The sequence below is a fragment of the Podarcis erhardii genome, assembly GCF_964252035.2.
Source record: "Podarcis erhardii genome assembly, chromosome: 10".
Classification (NCBI taxonomy): Eukaryota; Metazoa; Chordata; class Lepidosauria; order Squamata; family Lacertidae; genus Podarcis; species Podarcis erhardii.
The window spans coordinates 3,459,302-3,473,122 of NC_138500.1; the positions used below are offsets into that span (position 1 = coordinate 3,459,302).

A 13,821-nucleotide genomic window follows, 5' to 3' on the forward strand; every position below is an offset into this window, starting at 1 on the left:
TCTCCTATTTCAACCTCTCCTACACTCCCTCACCTCCTACCCATGTTCCCAATTTTTAGGAAATGAAGTTGCAATGTCACCAAATGATAGTAATTCATGAGCAACTTTCAAATTCCTCAATTAATAAAGCAGCTTGATTTTTTAAAGAATGATTTGCAGTCTGATCTTGTGTACGTCTTCTGACGAAGAACTATCCAAAACTGACACTGAAAAGCAGGATATTCAATGCAAATAGATAAACTGTACTTAGTGGAATGTGTAGTACCTTGAAAATGTAATATTGATTCACCAAGGGAGTGAAGTTGTGTTATTTCTGTGGACATGAATTTATTCCTGTTCTGTCTTAAATATTATAATAATACAATGTCATGGGGTGTTAGGAGAGCGTTAGTACCTCTGGTGGGGGAAATGTCATGCACCTTACGGGGTAATTTATCCATCATTGGTCCTCACCCTCCACTCAGCTCTCACCTGTGGCTTCCAGAAGCTGTCAGCATGGAACAGGGGCCACAATCCCAGGTACGCCTTCAACCAGCCAGCTAAACCAGTTGAGGATACCTGATGGGTCTCAAATCCTTGGTGGGTTGGGGAATTCTGCTGCAGGTGAAGAAAGGCCCTGGTGGATGGAGAGGAGGAGAACAACAGTGAATCCCACAGTCAAGAAGACAGATTATGCCCATTCTGCAGAGGAAATGAGGGCAGATAGGGCTCGTCAACCAGGGAAGGGAGCCCATCGAGAAGGAAAACTCTGGTTGTAATACTTTGGTGCACTCCCTCACTTCCTCTTGAGTTATCTTCAAGATAAGAAAATGCTATGGAGGAAAACCTACAGAAATCCAGAGTGGCTTCTCTAAGACAGTTGGATGAGATATAAGGACTTGCTTGAAAGTAAAACGCCAAGGTGGCTGTCACCAATGGAGGCTAAGGCTCTGAAAAAACTTAATATGGAGACAAATTGGCCGAAACATTGGGAAATTTTGGAGCAGGATGGAGATAGATTAAAACTGCAGAGCTTTGACAGATTAAAAACTAAAGTACGAGATTGGCTTCATTATTATCATAGAATCATAGAGTTGGAAGAGACCACAAGGGCCATCGAGTCCAACCCCCTGCCAAAACACCATCAGAGCACTCCTGACATATGGTTGTCAAGTCTCTGCTTAAAGACCTCGAAAGAAGGAGACTCCACCACACTCCTTGGCAGCAAATTCCACTGTCGAACAGCTCTTACTGTCAGGAAGTTCTTCCTAATGTTTAGGTGGAATCTTTTTTCTTGTAGTTTGGAACCATTGCTCTGTGTCTGCTTCTCTGGAGCAGCAGAAAACAACCTTTCTCCCTCCTCTATGTGACATCCTTTTATATATTTGAACATGGCTATCATATCACCCCTTAACCTCCTCTTCTCCAGGCTAAACATGCCCAGCTCCCTTAGCCGTTCCTCTTAAGGCATTGTTTCCAGGCCTTTGACCATTTTGGTTGCCCTCCTCTGGACATGTTCCAGTTTGTCAGTGTCCTTCTTGAACTGTGGTGCCCAGAACTGGACACAGTACTCCAGGTGAGGTCTGACCAGAGCAGAATACAGTGGCACTATTACTTCCCTTGATCTACATGCTATACTCCTATTGATGCAGCCAAGAATTGCATTGGCTTTTTTAGCTGCCGCGTCACACTGTTGGCTCATGTCAAGTTTGTGGTCAACCAAGACTCCTAGATCCTTTTCACATGTACTGCTCTCAAGTCAGGTGTCACCCATCTTGTATTTGTGCCTCTCATTTTTTTTGGCCAAGTGCAATACTTTACATTTCTCCCTAATAAAATTCATCTTGTTTGTTTTGGCCCAGTTCTCTAATCTGTCAAGGTCGTTTTGAAGTGTGATCCTGTCCTCTGGGGTGTTAGCCACCCCTCCCAGTTTGGTGTCATCTGCAAATTTGATCAGGATGCCCTTGAGTCCATCATCCAAGTCGTTGATAAAGATGTTGAATAAGACCGAGCCCAAGACAGAACCCTGTGGCACCCCACTAGTCACTCTTCTCCAGGATGAAGAGGAACCATTGATGAGCACCCTTTGGGTTCGGTCAGTCAGCCAGTTACAAATCCACTGAGTGGTAGCATAGTCAAGTCCGCATTTTACCAGCTTCTTTACAAGAATATCATGGGGCACCTTGTCAAAAAATGCCTTGCTGAAATCAAGGTAGGCTACATCCACTGCGTTCCCTTCATCTACCAGGGTTGTAATTCTGTCAAAAAACGTGATCAGGTTAGTCTGACATGACTTATTTTTCAGAAATCCATGCTGACTATTGGTGATCACAGTATTCCTTTCTAGGTGCTCACAGACTGTTTGCTTAATGATCTGCTCCAGAATCTTCCCTGGTATTGATGTCAGACTGACTGGGCGGTAATTATTTGGGTCCTCTCTTTTCCCCTTTTTGAAAATAGGGACAACATTTGCCCTCCTCCAGTCTGCCGGGACTTCGCCTGTTCTCCAGGAATTCTCAAAGATGACTGCCAGTGGTTCTGAGATCACATCTGCCAGTTCTTTTAATACTCTTGGATGCAGTTCATCTGGCCCTGGAGACTTGAATACATCTAAACTAGCCAAGTATTCTTGTGCTATCTCCTTAGTTATTCTGGGCTGTGTTTCCTCTGCTGACTCATTTGCTCCAAATTCTTCAGGTCGGGCATTGTTTTCTTTATCGGAGAAGACTGAGGCAAAGAAGGCATTGAGGAGTTCAGCCCTTTCTGTGTCCCCTGTTTGCATTTCACCCTCTTCTCCTCTGAGTGACCCCACTGTTTCTTTCTTCTTCCTTTTGCTACGAACATACCCATAAAAGCCTTTTTTGTTGCTTTTAACCTCTCTAGCAAGCCTGAGTTCATTCTGTGCTTTAGCTTTTCTGACTTTGTGTCTACACGTGCTGGCTATTTGTTTGAATTCCTCTTTGGTGGTTTCCCCCCTTTTCCATTTTTTGTACACATCCTTTTTAAATCTTAACTCAGTTAAAAGTTCTTTAGATAGCCACCCTGGCTTCTTTAGGCACCTTCCATGTTTCCGTCACATTGGTATTGCCTGAAGTTGTGCTTTTACTATCTCCCTCTTAATAAACTCCCAGCCATCATGAACTCCCTTTCCTTTTAGTATTACTGTCCATGGGATCTCACCCAGCACTTCCCTAAGTTTTATGAAGTTGGCTTTCTTAAAGTCAAGAAATTGAGTCCCAGTATGTGTTACCATAAAGAAGCAATGCAGAAGCAAGCAGCAGCAGCTCAGCCAGCTGCTGGTGGCTGGAAAGCCAGACAGGATGTTTGTGACTGTTACCATGGCAAGAAAGGGGCAGTCCATTCTCCGTATTGAGCACCGGATGTGAGCTCAGTGTGTGTCATATGACCTGTACAGGATGTACAAGGGTGGAGTTTAGTCTCTCTGCTGTTGGTTGTAAAGAGTGCAGACATCTTTATCTGTATGGCTGCTAAAGACAGAAATAAAGACATGTAGTTACATTTCTGTCTGAGTCTGATTCCCCTCCCTGGGGTAGCAGGGAGGAGAGAGAGAAGCAGTGGTGTGTTTTTCTCACAGTCTGGGAAAAATCGCCGATACAGACCTCGCCTGTTTGCCTGCCGGGAGTCGCAGGGGGAGGTCAAAAGGAATTCAGCCGGTGGCTGGAGAGGTAGGCACATTCCTCTGACCGAGGCAGAATTCCAACAGTATGCTTGGCTGCTCCTTTCCACTGTATAGTAAACTTCAGAAGAGCATGATCACTCACGCCTAAAGATCCTTCCACTTCTACCCCACTAACCAGGTCATCAACATTGGTTAGGACTGTTAGAGTTCAGAACTTAACAGGTTAAGTTGTTCCCATGATGCCTCAACATTCTGACATCAGGATTCGAAGGTGGGAGGAGTTCTGCTCTGTTCCTCTCTGTCTTTGAGGGAGAAGGACGCAGTTTATCATGGCTGCTAGAAGTCCGGGAATGTATTTCTGAGAAATGTCGCAATAAAGAACTGTTAATGGACAGACCGGTACTCTGTGTGTTTGTCTGAAGCTAAGTGACAGTTTTGCCACTGTGTTTACTCTGCAAGGCGTGAACCGACGGAGAAACTTGCCGCAGCGCAGCGGAAGCGCGCCGGACCGCTGTAAACAGCTTAATTGGGGTCGTAAACTAATTAAGTCCAATTAAAATACCAATAGATCTAAGATCTAAAATGGCTGTTCCTCTTGTTCCTTCTCCCACTTTCTAGACAATGAAGTTGTCTGCAAGGCCAGTGAGGAATCTGTTTGACCTTATGCTCTTGGCTGAGTTTGACATCCAGCAAATATCAGGGTAATTGAAGTCCCCCATTACTACTATCTCCCTTCCTTTTGCATGCTTGGCCATCTGTTCCAGGAAGGCATCATCTATGTCCTCCGTTTGCTTGGGGATCTATAGTAAACTCCCACAATGAGGTCCCTGTTATTCTTCTCTCCCTTAATTTTGACCCAAATGCTCTCACTTTGGCTTTGAGCTTCTAAATCTTGGATCTCTTCACAGGTATACACATCCCTGACATATAACGCCACTCCTCCTCCTTTCTTGTCTGGTCTGTTTCTCTGAAATAGATTGTATCCCTCCATTATTACATTCCAGTCGTGGGACTTATCCCACCAGGTTTCAGTGATGCCTATTATATCATATTTAGTTTGCTGTACCAAGAGCTCAAGCTCATCTTGTTTATTACCCATGCTTTGCGCATTAGTGTACAGACATTGAAGTCCATTAATCATTCCCCCGTGTTTCTTATTTAAGGATTTTTTCCTCCCACCACTAGGTCTGCGTGCTGTTTGCTCCATTTGGTCTATGACATTATCAAATAAGGCAGGTTTATAATTTGAACAAGAAAATTGGTTTTCAGGTGGAAAAATTGAAATTGGAAACAGAACTGTTAGATCCTAAAACCAAGAACTTATCAAGAATGTATAACTTGCTGTTGAAATGGAACACACAAGATGAAACGGTTAAATCTGTTATGATTAAATGGGCACAAGATGTTGGACACAACATTATGATGGCTGACTGGGAAAGGTTATGGACCACAGGTATTAAGTATACGGCTTGTAATGCCTTAAGAGAGAATATAATGAAAATGATCTACAGGTGGTACTTAACCCCAGTCAAGCTGGCAAAAAATTATCATTTGCCAGATAACAAATGTTGGAAATGTAAAGAGATTGAGGGCACATTCTTTCACCTTTGGTGGACGTGTCCTAGGATTAAGGTCTTCTGGGAAACGATATATAATGAAATGAAAAGGTATTTAAATATACCTTTCAGAAGAAACCAGAGGCCTTTCTCCTGGGCATGGTCGGCCAATTGGTGCGAAGGGAGGATAGAACTTTTTTTATGTATGCCACAACAGCAGCAAGAATACTCATCGCAAAGTATTGGAAGACACAAGATTTACCCACCCGGAAAGAATGGCAGATGAAGGTGATGGAATATATGGAACTGGCAGAATCCGGGACCAAGGAGAAGAGTTGGTGGAAGAAGATTGGAAAAAGTTTAAAGTATATCTTCAAAAATATTGTAAAATTAAGGATTGTTAGAAAGATGTTGGAAAAAGAAAATTATGTGGTTTTGGTAGAAATGATATAAAGGATTAAGTAAAAATGAGTTGATGAAATTGATGAAAGAGAGAACGTAAATTTATAATATATTAAATTAAATTATTTAAATGAAAACAAGGTTGGAAGGATTTGCTGAAATAACAATTCGAACTAGAATACAAAAATGGGAGGTGTGAGGAGGTCAAGGAAATAAGTAAAGGAAGAAAGTTATGTAAAGGTTTAATCTGTTCTTTTTCTTTTTTAAAATGATTGTATTCTTTTTTAATTTTTGTTGTTGTTGTATTTTTTTGTACTTTGTATTTTCCTTTTTTCTTTTTGTAATCTTTAAAACTCTGAATAAATATTATTTAAAAAGAGAGAGAGAGAGAAGTAAAACTCTGGTTGTAATACTTTGGTTCACTCCTTCACGTCCTCTTGAGTTATCTTCAGGAGAAGAAAATGCTATGGAGGAAAACCTACAGAAATCCAGAATGTAATTTCTATGATGGTTGGATGGTGCCCTGCACACCTCCTTCTACTCACTCCTGCAACAAGCTGGTGCCTAACGTACTGCTCTGCTTTTTGGGGGACTATATAAGCCAGGCTGAGAAGGGCGTCTTGTCTAGGCAGCCCAGGACCCCCAAACACACAGTCCAGGCTCACAGTGCTGCTAACACAGCAGTTTCAGGGGGAGCGATGAACTCAGACCTGTGTATCAAAATCTCTGGCACTCAGGTATCAGGATGCCAGGGATGATCACTCAGGCAGAGGGGCTGCTGAGTTGCTGAGCCTACAGAAATCCAGAGTGTAATTTCTATGACGGTTGGATGGTGCCCTGCACACCTCCTTCAAGCAACTCCTTCAAGCAACTCCTGCAGCCAAGCTGGTGCCTAACGTACTGCTCTGCTTTTTTGGGACCATATAAGCCAGGCTGAGAAGGGGGTCTTGTTGTCTAGGCAGCCCTGAACCCCCAAACACACTGTCCAGGCTCACAGTGCTGCTAACACAGCAGTTTCAGGGGGAGCGATGAACTCAGACCTGTGTATCAAAATCTCTCCAATGTGGAATATGCAAAACAGAAGTGCTGTTTATATCATACATCAATTAAAAACTAATCAGAGTATTTGTCTTTTGAATAAAAGACCACCAAGTATCCGATGGCCCCTTCAAAGCTAATGAAATATTGTGCCTGGAGCTTTTTTGGGTGCAGGACCAGGAAAGCTTCTTCCACCATTATCCTTCCAATTGGGATTCAGGCCTCACCATGGGACTGAAACTGCCCTGGCTGCGCTGGATTATGATCTCTGATGCGCTAGAGCCGGAGGGGAAAGCTCTTTCCTGGTTCTGCTGGATCTCTCAGCGGCTTTGGAGACCTGTGACCATGGTATCCTTCTGGACCCTCTAGGGGAGCTGGGGGGGGGCTGCTATGCAGTGGTTCCCCTCCTTCCTCCTGGGCCATGTCCAGAACATGGTGTTGGGGGATGAGTGTTCTGACACCTGGGTGCTCCCTTGTGGTTGCAAGGCTGCCGTAACCGATAGTCCCACCCACAAACTCTCATTCACACACAGCCAGTCAATTTCGTGAGGGGAACACACACCTCACCTGTGCTAATATTGGCAGTCTTTGGCCTGTATAGGCACACCCTGTGTGTAGAGCCTCCAGCCACAGGCACTGTCTATCATGAAAATGGGTCCTTTGACTGGGAAGATTCATGCAGTCACTGTCATCGGATGCTGATGGGTTGTATCTCAGCTTGTCAGTCACTCTGACACTCCCTACAAAGAATAAGAGGAACAGGAATGCTTTTGAGATGCAACTTCTATATGAATCCTGAGAGCCATTCCATGGACTCTGCACCCCTGTTTCTGATGATAGGTGTACATTATCCTCATCCTCAATGAACCATGCAGTGGAAGAGACACTTAAAGATGGAAGCCTGAGAGAGAGGAAAAGGTTTCTGGCTGATTCCTGGACGGGACTGTGGAAACAAAGAGCCGCTTCTGAGAAGGCCTCTCCCCTCCTCTCTTCCTCTTGGAATTTCCTCTCCTCTCCAGGGGGACCAATGGTTGGACTTGGCAGAACCGCTGTATCCGCCATTAATTTGATTTTGAATGGATATTAGAATGAATTGATTTTAGAATGCATTTTAATTAATTGATTGTGATTTTATGTAAACTGTGTTATTTTCATTGTTGTTAGCTGCTCTGAGCCCGGAGGGCGAGATATTATTATTATTATTATTATTATATTATTATTATTATATTATTATTATTATTATTATTATTATTATTATTATTATTATTATTATCTGGAAACAGCAGGGGCTTATGGGGTGGGAATCGGGTGGAGCTTGCAGGAAGGAAGGTGCGTCTTGTTAACGGAGAAATCTGAGGGCCACCCTGGACCAAAAACCAGGACACCAGCCAAGAATACCAGAGCAAAACAGCAGCCAGTAGGCTTGGTATTTATTGAAGACTGTCATGACAGGACTCCCACCTACCACAAGGTGGAACATGATGGAAGCCCCAAACAAAAGAGAACCCAAAATTTTATTAGCTGCTAATCCCCATGTTACAGCCCCCCAAATACATCACTAATACATCATGGTTACACCATGAAAGGGGAGGTCTGGTGGCAGTAATCTGAGCATCCTGGACCCTGCCCCATGGTTCCCCTTGCCCTCCACCAAATACCCATCAAGTGTAACAAAAGAGATATTTACATTTCCCTGCTAGGTGCAGAAGTGTGTCAGTACCCAGAGCAGAACAAGGGGGAGGGGTGCAAAAAACCATGACCGCCATGTGGCCTGACTTATGCCCCCCCCCACCAACAAGAAAGGAAATGGCCAGCTGGAGGGCAGTGGATGGCATCATCAGGGGAGCCATGCCCCCGCTACAAAAAAAGACCACCCCCCCAGCCTAGCTGGCCCCCCCGCCCAGAAAGAAAAGCCACAAAATTGTGGCCTAGCCTGGCGGAGGGGCCATGCCCCTTCCAATCAGGCCAGAATTTACCTTAATTTGGCCGCCAGGACACGTTCCTGAGGATCCTGATCCTGGAAGGAAGAAAACCAAAAGAGGCTTGGACAAAGGGGTCGGCGTCTTTTCTTTGGCCTTTGCCCCACCCCCAGCCGGCCACCCATTGTCCTCCCTGACCTGTTTCCCAGCCAAGTTAATCACACCCTTTTGTCTTCATCTGGGTTGGTTCTTTCTGGAATGGCTACCTGTCTGGCACTCAGGTATCAGGATGCCAGGGATTATCACTCAGGCAGAGGGGCTGCTGAATAGCTGAGCTCACATGTCTATAGGAATTTCTGAAATTTTCCCAGTGAGCCAGTACATAGAGACATTTATCAGTGAATTCTTACATTTGGTATTGTGCAGCAAAGGCCCTTTGAATAGATAGGAAGAAATTGTGATCAAGTGCTTTGTGGGGACAAATCACAAAAGTGATGGTGCTGATTTAGGTAGTGGGCTGCATGTGCATGATATCTGCTGAAGGTGCAAACCCCCCCCCCCAACCTATACATGAATTCCTGCAACAGTCTGGACAGGGTACTGGCTTATGGGGTGGGAGGAGGATAGAGGTTGCAGGAAGGAAAGGGTGGGGGGACACGACCCCCCACTTTCCAAGGATCTTACTGGTAGCTTTGAAGGGGTAGCCGATTCCTGGGTGGGAGGGAGAACCCAAGGCGGCCCCTCAGAAAATCCCCGCGGGCGCCATGATGGAGACGTGCCCCCAAAGGCTGGTCTTCCTGGCTCTCTCTCTCCCCCCCATTCCTGCCTTTCCCTGCCCCAGGGATGCTCCCCCTCCCCACTTCCTCGATCCCCTCCCTCTGTCCCAGAGTCTCCCCTGAACCCAGAGGCCCCCCTTGGCGTGGCTCACCCATCGCCCTGCGCCCCCATCTCTCCGTCTGGAGGGACCCCCCAAGACGTGCAGGGGAGGGACAGGGGGGTCTCTATCCAGGCATCCCTCACGCCCCTTAACCCTTTCATGGCTCACCTCTCTCGGCGCGGAACCCACAGGGCCCCAGAGATGCCTGCGCGGGGAAATGGGGCGAGGGGGCTTCGTTGGGATCCCCTGGGTGGGCTTCCTAAGGGTCCAAGGAAAACGCGTGCAGGGATCCAGTTGCACGAAATGCGCTTTGGGGAGCTGGAGGGGGTCTCTGGATCCTTCTCTCGCCTCCCCCCCGCGACCCCTTTACCTCTTAGTCCTCGCTCGCGATTCTCCTTTCCTTTCCTGCAACATCCACGTGGGGGGGGGATTTACCTGCCGCCCCTCCTCCCCTTTCCGAAAGCGCGCGCCCCTAGAGCTACGGCGCAGAGCAGCAGTCCGGAGTAGAAGCTCCACTTGCGGGAGAAGCAGGCAGTTTGGGAGGGGGGCTCACCCCCCCACACACACATTCCCGGAGCAGGAGCCGGATGGTGAGGAGGAGGAGCATCATATTGGGGAGGGGATTTGGGGTTTGCGGTGGCGGGGTGTGGGAAGGATGTGCCAGGAGGGGTGGAATTGGGGGGGCGGGGAGGAGAGGAAGGTTTCCCCCTCCCCTCTTGCTTCTGTGAATCAGGAGAGTGGGGGAGGGGCTGATCCCGGCAATCCAACTACAAAGTGGGGTCCCCCCCCCCACAATGTTTATATTGCAAAATCCTTCCCTCCCCCACCCCACGCCACGACCTTAGATCCCTCCGTGTTTTAGGTATTGCTGCTGTTAAATCCGGGGGGGGGGAGGGGCAGTCAAGACAGAAATCCATCGGGATGGTGGGTTGAATCCTGATACTTTCCAAGGTGAAGCGCAGGAAAGCCTTGCAGCTAGGGGGATGTGTGAACACTGTTGTGGTGCTTTGGGGAAGAGGGTAGTTAAAAGGTGTGGGAAAGTGGGGTGGTGGTGGAGCGATGAACCCCAAAGGACTGAGAATTCACTGTGAACAGGACGGGCCCACCCAAGCCTCACAACCTTGCCTAAAAGCCTGACACCCCGCAATGTGACAGGATTGTGACTCCTGGCCTCAGCAAGCAAAATACCCCCCCCCCGGAACAAGGCAATCTCCGGGATGCTGAGGTGCCCCGAGGGCTGTGCGGGACCCCCATTCCTTGAAATGGAGAGAGCCGTGGGCTGTGGCTCTGTGTGTGTCTCAGGCAAAAGGGGGAAGGCTGCTCTGTGTGTTTTGCTAGCAGTTAAAATTGCACTTTTTGGGGAAAGAGCTTTCTTTTCGTGTGCTTTGCATTGACGTTTTTGTCTCCAGCTCAGCCAGGGGAGCTGGGGCTGGAGGGCCAGCTGTGTGTGGGGGGGACCCCCCCCCCCTGCAACAAGAGGCTCCCAGCTCCATGTATGTCTATGTATTTTATTGTCTCTTTCTTGGCCAAGATGGACTGAGGCTGTGAGGAAAGAGGGGAAAGTTTTCTCACTTTGTGTTTTGCTTGAAGGCTCCTCTCCGGCTGAGGGCTGGGGCTGCAGAGATCGGGCTCATTCCCCCCTGGCACAACTGCGAGTTCTCTGCCCAGGACTGGCAGGCTGTGCAGCCGAGGGGGGTATTTCCTTATGAGTCTTTTCTTTCTATCGGCTTTATGACTGTCAGCCTTGCTGGCCACCAGTCTCTTTTCAAAAGGCTTTCCCCCACCTTTTATTTTATCTGCAACATGTCAGAAGGGCAGGGAGTCCCCCTTGTGTACCACTTAAGCAGGAAGGCATAAATGGGGGGGGGGGACGGGTCACACTCACAGGAGGAATGGACTCCATTACAAGGCATGGTGAATAATTTTGGCAAATTCAAATGCAAATATGGTGGAGCAATGAACCGCAAAGAAGTGAGAACTCCCTGCGGACAGCCCCCCCCCCCCCGGGCTTGTAGGACCTGGACCTAAGCAACCAGGTCTCTAGAAGCATGACAAAACACCCTGGATGTTCAGAGCAGTTTGCATAGACAGACTCCTGGGTAGCAGTCCTGAGAGAGAGCCCAAAATAAGTTCAAAGGACAGTATTGCACCTCGCTGATGGTGCAGTGGGTTCTGGAGGAGGCAGAAGTAATCAAACCCCAAAAGAAAGAGCACTTTTCCAGAGGAGAGGAGAAAATGAAAGAACCGACCTGGCCCCCAATGGCTCCCATATCAGCCTTTAATTGGCCAGACCTAGGAGTTTTGATAGACTTAGGGGGCCTACAAGACCCAGACTCCGAGCCTTCTTCCCTTGGGGATTCCCCAGCTGGTGCGTCCCCCCCCCTTTCACCCAGCCAGTCCATGACAGCAACAGCAGCAACCACAGTAATTTCAGTACGATAATAATATGCACACCGGTCCTATGGCAGGAAGAATAATAACTTCTGGGACTATGGAAAAATACTATCTTCCCCAAACACCAGAATAAGCAGGAACTCTGGGGTTGCCCCATGGGGTTCGTGTGGGAAGATGGGCCCCCCAGGAGACTTCCCTGGTACCTGCAGCCCCTCCTTCCCCCTCTTGCAATAAGGCTTGGGGTGGGGTATCTCCCACAGTATTTTAAGTTTTCTTCAGAATGCGTAGGAGGCAGGGAGAAGTTCTGGTGAAGAAGCAGTGTTCAGAAATCATGCGGTGGTGGGGTGACAGAGTTTGGTGCAAAAAACCAGTCACACACATATGCATCCGTCTTCCATGCTTGAGTACAGCAACTCCAGGGCATGAGCTAAGTATCAGCGGGGTAGGGGCCACGTGTAGAGCAATTCCCATGCTGAGGTCAAAAACACACACAGAGGCAGCAGGACTTCTTCAGTAATAGTTTACTGAGCTTTCAAAGCATACAGTTCTCACTGGCTTCCCAGCGAGGCACAAAACTTGGCTCCTGAGAGCAAATCCAGTTTCAGCAGTAAAAAATACAGCACTCAGGATATCTAAGTCAGGCACACACACCGGCAGAAGGGAGCAAGGGAGGAAAGAGGCTGGAAGGACACAGGGCAAAGGAGGTGTGTTTCCCTTCATGTGGTTTTGGAGGGAAGTCAGCAACTCAGCATCTGCAGGGGCTTCACAAAGCAAAGCTTTCTGCCGGCTGCTTCCAGGCAAATGAGCATCCCAGAAACACACTCTGTGATCTGTGGGGTGTTGCCATATCAATTGTTTTTGAAAGGTTATCAAGATGTGGTCAAGAAACCAGTATGGGACAATATATCGCCCAGCCCTCACTGACCACCAGAAATCCAGATAAACCCTCACCCCTTCTCTATCGAAAGGTACTTTACATCTTAGATAATAATCACATTGTTTGACATTGCCTTCAATATTTCATTACTTTACAGTTTTACACATAAATACCAGAACTTCACATACACAACATGTGTTAAAGACTGATTTCCTCCTGAGTTCATTTCTATGAAGAAAAGAGTGGACTCTGAGAGGAAGACCTCCAACACTCCAACACTCCATACATCTAAATGGGTTCTTAGATGTGAGAGTCTCTGGATGACTCCATTCTAAATAAAGCACTTTTCATTTAAGCTGCTTCTCCTCTTTGAGTTTGTTGATGGTTTTAAGGGTTTCAACTCCTAAAGTTCTTCCTGTCCATGAGTCTGGTGATTTAGAACGTCCACTAGGACTGAACCTCTATCTACATTTGTTTGGCTTTTGTGTGAGTTTGTTGACATAAATCAAGGGTTCCACTCTGACTGCTGCTCCTTCCATAGTCCATACATTTAAACAGCTTCTCCCCTGTGCGTCTGCTGATGTTTTATAAGGTGTTCATTCTGCCTGAAGCTCTTTTCGCACTCCAGGCATTCAAATGGTTTCTCCCCTGTGTGAGTCTGTTGATGTCTTCTAAGTTTTCCATTATCACTAAAACTCTTTCCACACTCCAGACATTTAAATGGTTTCTCCCCTGTGTGAGTCCGTTGGTGTCTTGTAAGGCTTCCATTATGACTAAAGCTCTTTCCGCACTCCATACATTTAAATCGTTTATCTCCTGTGTGTGTCCGTTGATGTATATTGAGGTGTCCTCTCTGACTGAAACTCTTTCCACATTCCATACATTGAAATGGTGTCTCCCCTGTGTGACTCCGTTGATGTGTTCTAAGGCTTCCATTATCACTAAAGCACTTTCCACACTCCACACATTTAAATGGTTTCTCCCCTGTGTGAGTCCGTTGATGTATCCTAAGGCTTCCATTATCACTAAAGCTCTTTCCACACTCCAGACATTTAAATGGTTTCTCCCCTGTGTGAGTCCGTTGGTGTCTTGTAAGGCTTCCATTATGACTAAAGCTCTTTCCGCACTCCATACATTTA

The 13,821-nt window shown here is 47.0% G+C and overlaps 2 protein-coding genes across 2 annotated transcripts in view; both read right to left on the reverse strand.

The window, feature by feature from the left end:
• Positions 1-13,821, reverse strand: part of LOC309351649 (uncharacterized protein) — a gene marked incomplete at its 3' end in the record, with an annotated part of 37,497 nt that overhangs the window by 20,036 nt on the left and 3,640 nt on the right. Inside the window, exons 2-3 of the mRNA XM_081879436.1 lie at positions 7,183-7,355; positions 472-616 (exon numbers count right to left, since the gene is read on the reverse strand). The remainder of the gene's footprint in view (positions 1-471; positions 617-7,182; positions 7,356-13,821) is intronic.
• Positions 7,341-13,821, reverse strand: part of LOC309351650 (uncharacterized protein) — a gene marked incomplete at its 3' end in the record, with an annotated part of 28,340 nt that continues 21,859 nt past the window's right edge. Inside the window, exons 4-7 of the mRNA XM_081879437.1 lie at positions 10,984-11,207; positions 9,580-9,670; positions 8,592-8,632; positions 7,341-7,355 (exon numbers count right to left, since the gene is read on the reverse strand). Of these exons, the coding sequence (XP_081735563.1) occupies positions 7,341-7,355; positions 8,592-8,632; positions 9,580-9,670; positions 10,984-11,207 (371 nt within the window). The remainder of the gene's footprint in view (positions 7,356-8,591; positions 8,633-9,579; positions 9,671-10,983; positions 11,208-13,821) is intronic.